Genomic DNA, 6,870 nt, shown 5'->3' on the forward strand with positions numbered 1-6,870 from the left:
CTCTTAGGGTCAGCTTTTGAACAACTCAACAGTGAAACTGCATGTGCTCTTCCTCATGCTCGTGTCATTGATGTTCGCCGTCACTCTGTCCTTTTTACTTGGCTTCCATTGCTGGTTGGTCACCAAGAACAAGACCACTCTTGGTAAGACCACAACACCAGCTCCCCACGGTCAAGAGATACTGCAAGAGTACACATGGACGGAAACATGAGCATATCAAAGGAACTTGAGGCTTTGTTTAGTTTAGTTAGGGGTTTAGTTTATCACCTCCCGATGTAAATAAATGAAAAAATGTGTTATTATATAAAACTAATTATTTTAACAATTTCACACATGCTTGCATTCATTTCCAATTTTATGATTCCAATTATGTTTAAAATGACTCTCTCTCTCTCTATTGTCAGAGTGGGTGTCAGCCCCTTTCTTCTCCTATGGGCCTGACCGAAGAGCATTTGATGTGGGCCTGAAGAGGAATGTGTTGCAGGTGTTTGGATCCCAAAGAATATTTTGGCTACTACCTGTCTTTAGCAGGTCTGTTTCTTTTGGATTCTTTAACAGTCTTTACTGTCCAAACTCTAATCAGTTTCCCCATGTCATTGTCATTCCAATATCATGATTTTATGTTTTTTGTTTGTTTGTTATCATTTAGTAATGGTGATGGGCAGGTCTTCCCTCTTAGGAGGAAGCCTTTGTCCTCTTACCCTAAAGGTAAACATTTCGATGGATGCTTGGAGGAGGCAGAGAGACACATTGGTAAAGCCAGTAAAATTAAGTTTTACATTTAAAAAAAGTTTTAAAAAATCTGTTTACCTACTATTTTCAAAAGCCACTCTTTGTCTTGACAAATCATTTATTTAAAAAGATGGACTAAATTTACCCAGAGTTTTCACGCTGTCTTTTAATGTGATCTCCAACCAAGACCCGTCATTAACTTGAGTGTGTGATGCCTAAGAGTAGAGTTACAGGCACACCTCCTATCTCATTCTCTCTCTCTCACACACACACACTCCTTCCACCTGGAAAAATAAACACATGTGGCACTCAAGCTGACAATTACAAATGTGTATGCACAGCACTTACTCACATTTCATCTTAAACAAGGGAAGATGCACTGCAAGTTAGGGATTTTTAAGCGATTTCCCCCCATAGGCCAGGGGTGTTAGTGCTCTTCCAGAAGTAGTCAAATAGTCAGTAAACATGTAGCAATCCTGTGTATTTCACATTTTCTTGGACCCATTTTAATCACTACCCATGCTAAAAGCAGTACAATTTAAACAACTCCAAAACACCTTTTTAAGTAGCACACTGATTTAACTGCACTCACTCTTATGGTCCATGCAGTCGATCTATAACATTGTTTGTCTAGTTACCAGACATATGTTTTTGTAGTGAACATGTGTTTTACTTTTTGGTGTTTTTTCAGGGAAACATCCCTTTAAGGATTCCTCAGAATGGGTTTGGGACAATCGTCATTCAAATGAGGCCAGATCAGATCTCCATCTTGAAGCTGAATTCTGAGGAAGTTGTGGAATTCACAAGCTCAAGTGAAGTCAGTATGTTGAAATATGTTTTGAGACTTAAAAACACGATAATATTGCTTAATTAGTCATGTTAACATGCAGGACATTTATATTGCAGTAAAATACTGATAAACATCTGATAGACTTATATCAAGAGGCTCTAACGATGCAACTTATTTAAAATGGAAGTCAGCCACATGTTTCAAACCATTTAGTTTGCGATACTTCATATCTTATTAATAAAAAGTACTACAAATATTAGTTTACTCATTTTTTATTTTCTCCCAATGACCTACACATGAGAAAGCAGAAGGATGAGTGTAGTGCAGCAGCAGTACATGCAATAAGAACGCGATTTAGTCCACCAGTCTGGAATGTGGTTCTTCGCACTTTTCTTCCTTGCGCAATGGAATTCCATCACATGTATGTGGATGTATTTGCGGTTCTTTGTTGTACTGACTTGTGCAGGTACTAGATCTAATTAAGGCAACAAAGAGGCTAAATTTAAACAAAGATATACACATAGACACATTTCTGGTTTGACCTGTCAGAGCACAGACACTGCAATGATAGCAGAGTAAGTGTGTGTAACATATTAATGCGTTTCTTGGTCAGTCAGTACCAAAGTATTTCTGGCCAAAGTGTGTTGGAGCCACCGGGTGAACTTCAGTAGTCAGTATGGTGATGTCAGGAAACTCTTGAATGATTGATTTTGCACCTGCAGACACAGACACACATGCTTAAAAGTGTTCCACCATTTAGAAACCAGACGGTAGATTAGTGTTATCCACAGACACGCATGCTAAAAAGTGTTCAACCTCTTAGAAGCCAGACGGTAGATAAGTGCTATCCACAGACACACATGCTTAAAAGTGTTCCACATCTTAGAAGCCACTGATCACTAATACTGACATTGGTTTAAACTGCAAGAAGGATAGACAAACAAACAACAAATCTATGTAGTGACTGCAATATGCCTTACTGACAGCATGTGAGGTGTCAAACATGCATCACTGGTAGATAGGAATGAAGCAGATATATTAAGTAAGTATCTTAAATTAATAGAGGTTGGTGACACCCAATCATTAACTGGTGATACCCGTTTTGAACCACTCAACGTGTTTAACTTGATATTGTATTGGTAGGTCAGAGAGACACCTAAAACATGCAATGCCATCCCGGGGATCCGCCAGACCAGGGCCAGGGCAGGACTTACCGTGTGGTGTGGAGAAAAGGCTGAGGAGAATGATGTGTTTGGCTTGTAATCCATGCTCTCGTAGAACTCTGACAGCTTCGATCACAGTGTTTCCTGTACCTGACACCAGTGAATATGCACGCGCACACACACACACACACACACACACACACACACACACACACACACACACACACACACACACACACACACACACACACACACACACACACACACACACACACACACACACACACACACACACACACACACACACACACACACACACACACACACACACACACACACACACACACACACACACACACACACACACACACACACACACACACACACACACACACACACACACACAGAGAGAGAGAGCTGTAGTGCGCTGTCTGCACGTCTCATGGGAACACACATACACAACTCTCTGATATATGCAGGGTGAGAGATTTGATTGGCATACGTACTGAGGATGGGATACATCAGCAAAACCTTCCGCCGACTGATGTCAGGGGGGAATTTGGCGTAGTAAACTTTGGCTTTCTGGGTCTCCTCATCACTCTGGATGAGTATCTTACCAATGCGGATGGACCGGCAGCAGTCCCTCAGGCCCTGTTCCATAGCCTCCCCTGCAGAGAAGTGACCATGCTGCTTAACCTGCTCAACCATTAAACGACTCCCATTCACAAAGACCACCCATGAGTGTCCTTACCACTCCTCATGATGCTGACTCCACAGTTACCCTTCTCAAACTTAACACCATCATATTTGTGCCCTGGAAATCAACAGATGAGGGTTATACATATGTGTGAGTGTGTCTACAGCAAATAGGCTTTTTGTTAAAGACCACAATGGAAATAAGCCACGTAGCTACACATGTTCTTCTGGCATCAGAACTTTCCAAATGTCCGCATAACTCACCTGTTGGAGTGGTGACCGTGCATTCGCTGTATGGAAGCTGATTGAGTCCTTCTTCAACCACTAACCTGATCTAAGGGCAGATATTCCATTTAATCACAAATAAATCTTCAAACACAATCACACACACCGATAAGTACATAGTTAGGCCTTCGTATTGAATTGTTCTTCTAAACGACACTTTCAACGTTTCATTTCGCCTCGTGACAATGTTGGTTTCTCACTTACCAGTCTATCTGCACAAAACACAAAATCACCTCTACTGGTCGACCTAAGTGGGAGAAAAACAGCTAATATCAGTTAGCTAACTCGGTGGCTATTGGCCTATAGCACACATCAACATCTTTCAAATTAGCCCACTTGTCTAACAGCAACAATGAACATAACCCAAGGGCATCCTCTTCTAATAAGCTATAAATAGCTCGTTGGTGTTGATGCTATTTGAGCACTTGCAACAAATGTATCTTTATTGTCAAATGTATCTATTCAGCAAAAGGGACACATTTTGCAGGCCTATTCTTCGCTTTTACTCTGGTCTATGCACACGTCCCAAGGGCAACGTGGAAGGAAATACATGGAGTATGGTCGAGGCTTACTTGAACTTAACTTACGTATCTCTTATGATGGTCTGTAGTTCTCGTATTTGGTCATTCAGTGGAAGGAGTTTCAGCTGGGGTCCGATCAGTCCCTGTGCTTCGCTACTTAATAATGTTACGGTGTCGATACTATGTCCGTCGGAGAACGGTTCCGATTGTTCCTGAAAGCCGCTATTGCTGAAGCGGACTTGTTTAGAAGCGTTCTCTTGACTGTCATTTACTTTATTGTTCAGCTGCTGGTTATAGCAAGGCATTGTGTTTTCGAGTAAGCACGTTTCCATTAAACAAAAAGCAGGACAAATAAAGAAATCTACTACTACAAGTAAATGTAGAAATATAATTCACGAGGCAAAGCAAAAAGGTAAAATCCCCTTGTCATCCCTGAAACCAATGTTGCGGGGTTGAGTGAATTTAATCCGCATGACGTTGAAGTTGCAGGAACAAAATCAGTTACACAGGACGTTGGGTCATTCCTGAGTCTGATCTCTGATTGGTCAGATGAATGGTCTATCTATATTGGGCGACAGAGACAACTAACAAGGGTGAAACAGACCTTCGCCGACTTGTGGACATAGCTAATAATTGCAGGTATTCTGCCAGTTAAAAACTGACTGCAACTATATTAGCTCTAAATTAGGCTACTTGAGTAAATGCAGTGATGTGGGGTGGAGGGGGATTGATTTTAATTTGAGAAATTAACTAAAAAAGTACGTAATGCTCAGCATGTGACTTAGCCTATGCTATCGTCTGTATTTTCTCTTTATGTCTCATAGATGTAATCATTAAAACAAGTAAACACGTTTCATGAAGACCTTCAAAAATTCTGCAACAAATATAATATGTCAGCTTCCCTTCCTCTTCATGTTATACCATATGAAAACACCTGAGGTTCATGGATACAGCAAAGTTGACAATTCACAATAATGCCTAGATGGAGTTATCAACTGTAGCAGTCTTTGGCAGTTCTTGAGAAGTCACTACTCCAGTGGGCTTTCAACCGAGAAAGTACCTGTCGACTGGCAGATTTGTGGACAATACCAAAACCCTCAGATCCCCAGAACAAAGGTCAACAGGATAATAGAGGCCGCTGCACGCTGGCACACTAACAACTGCTCTGTCAGTGTGCTGCTGGGGGAGCAGTTAACCATCTTCATTGTTCTGCACTTATATATTTGTCTCCACATCTTCGTAGGCCCTCAGGAAACTGCCTATTTTACTTGAGGGCAGAGATGGCTATGAATATAGCCTTTGTAAGGAGAAAATACAGCGCATTTATGAATACATTTATGAACCACTGACAGTGAGAGGGAGACTTGTCCTTGATACCATACAAAAAAAGGTGTGCTCAGTTCTTGACTGTAACATTTGTCCTCACATCATACCTTGCGGCTGTGGCATTTATTTTTGGGCTTTTTGCCTTAAATTAGATAGGAGAGTGAAGAGAGACAGGAAGCGAGCTGGAGAGAGATTGGGAGTGGGATCAGGAAACGGGCACGAGTCGGCTTCGAACCTTGGTCCCTGTGGGCGTTCAGGCCCATCCATGGGACAGGGCTGCTGCTTGGGCCACAGCTCCCCCGGCACTGGCATTCTTTATGCAAAACACTCACTATGGTACATTCAGTGACAAGAGCACACGCTCCTTTAATGCAAAAATTGTCTTCCTGTGTCATCGGCAACAGGTTAAGGGCTTTCCCTCAACCCTCTTTTAAATCACACTTCTGTTGACTTCTGAACCCTTGCCACAGGTCACATTGATTGATTAATTTCCGGAGTGTTTATCTTGGAATTCCGATAGAGGGCGTTAGTTTCGGGTTCGGAGTGATGCTGAACCGCAACCGGGCCTGGTAGGAAGGCGAGGGACTCTACATAGTAACATTTTCTGTTCTTTTTGTTCTATTTGTTAGGTAAATGCGTTTCTGTACTCACATGCGAAACGGTCAATATAAGTACGGACCGCCATAAGGCTGTAGCTATATTAAACCCAAATATGACATGAGCTGGAGTGATGTGAAGATGCCATAAGGACATAGTTATATGATGACCATGATAGTTAATGAGTGAAGATGAAGCAAGGCATTTAGATATGTAAGATAACACCATTAACCTGACTGAACTACACTCTGTTGTTGTACACCTACTGCAAAAACTAAAGAGCGATTGTTATATTGTAACTACCAACATATTGTACAGTATAGCACGCGCTAATTAACATTGTGGAACAGATTCTAAACTCAAACCCTAGTCTTTATTACAATGCATCACTATGTTGTTATCTGTCAAACTCAAAATTGTGCAATGAGTATCTGTTTCCGTGTCTCTACAGTATGTCCATCCTCTCACTGGCGTACAGTAATAAGTGGTTCTCTAGCACCTGCCTCATCCTTAAGGCCTTATTCTAGGCTGTCTGATTCCTGTGGAGGTTTCTGGTATTGGTGCTTGAACAGGGTCTTGGATGACGGTCTTAGCAAGCATTGTGTCTATATTTATCAACAATGTTAGTAAAGAGTTTATGCACAAGAGTCTGTCCACTGTAATTGAGTTAAGAATAAAACTGATTGGTTAGATAACTAAAGTGATGGGTATATACAGTATATGGTCAAAAGTGATAGGTATGTATCAAACGTTACTACAG

The 6,870-nt window shown here is 41.4% G+C and overlaps 2 protein-coding genes across 2 annotated transcripts in view; one reads left to right on the forward strand and one right to left on the reverse strand.

The window, feature by feature from the left end:
- The window catches only part of zdhhc15a (zDHHC palmitoyltransferase 15a), a gene marked incomplete at both ends in the record, with an annotated part of 4,255 nt that extends 2,737 nt beyond the window's left edge, over positions 1 to 1,518 (forward strand). Inside the window, 4 exons of the mRNA XM_080846278.1 lie at positions 8 to 143; positions 405 to 531; positions 650 to 708; positions 1,424 to 1,518. Of these exons, the coding sequence (XP_080702404.1) occupies positions 8 to 143; positions 405 to 531; positions 650 to 708; positions 1,424 to 1,518 (417 nt within the window). The remainder of the gene's footprint in view (positions 1 to 7; positions 144 to 404; positions 532 to 649; positions 709 to 1,423) is intronic.
- A 297-nt stretch (positions 1,519 to 1,815) lies between these two features.
- uprt (uracil phosphoribosyltransferase (FUR1) homolog) lies at positions 1,816 to 4,664 on the reverse strand. Its single transcript, XM_080847207.1, has 7 exons — positions 4,254 to 4,664; positions 3,871 to 3,913; positions 3,646 to 3,715; positions 3,437 to 3,499; positions 3,192 to 3,353; positions 2,737 to 2,835; positions 1,816 to 2,238 (listed from the first exon to the last, which is right to left on the reverse strand). Exons 1-7 carry the CDS (start codon positions 4,517 to 4,519, stop codon positions 2,132 to 2,134), a joined length of 810 nt encoding a protein of 269 aa, XP_080703333.1. The 5' UTR covers positions 4,520 to 4,664; the 3' UTR covers positions 1,816 to 2,131.
- Positions 4,665 to 6,870: the final 2,206 nt, after the last annotated feature.

This window comes from Sprattus sprattus, assembly GCF_963457725.1.
Source record: "Sprattus sprattus genome assembly, chromosome: 1".
NCBI classification, from domain to species: Eukaryota; Metazoa; Chordata; class Actinopteri; order Clupeiformes; family Clupeidae; genus Sprattus; species Sprattus sprattus.

What these genes read in the sequence shown, in the direction of transcription:
- uprt (XM_080847207.1), bottom strand. Translation starts at nt 4,519, where the DNA reads ATGGAAACGTGCTTACTCGAAAACACAATGCCTTGCTATAACCAGCAG. An exon ending in CAGACCATCATAAGAGATAC is followed by an intron (nt 3,914 to 4,253) that starts GTAAGTTAAGTT and finishes TCTCCCACTTAG; the next exon opens with GTCGACCAGTAGAGGTGATT. An exon ending in CCTTTTCTCCACACCACACG is followed by an intron (nt 2,239 to 2,736) that starts GTAAGTCCTGCC and finishes CTGTGTCTGCAG; the next exon opens with GTGCAAAATCAATCATTCAA.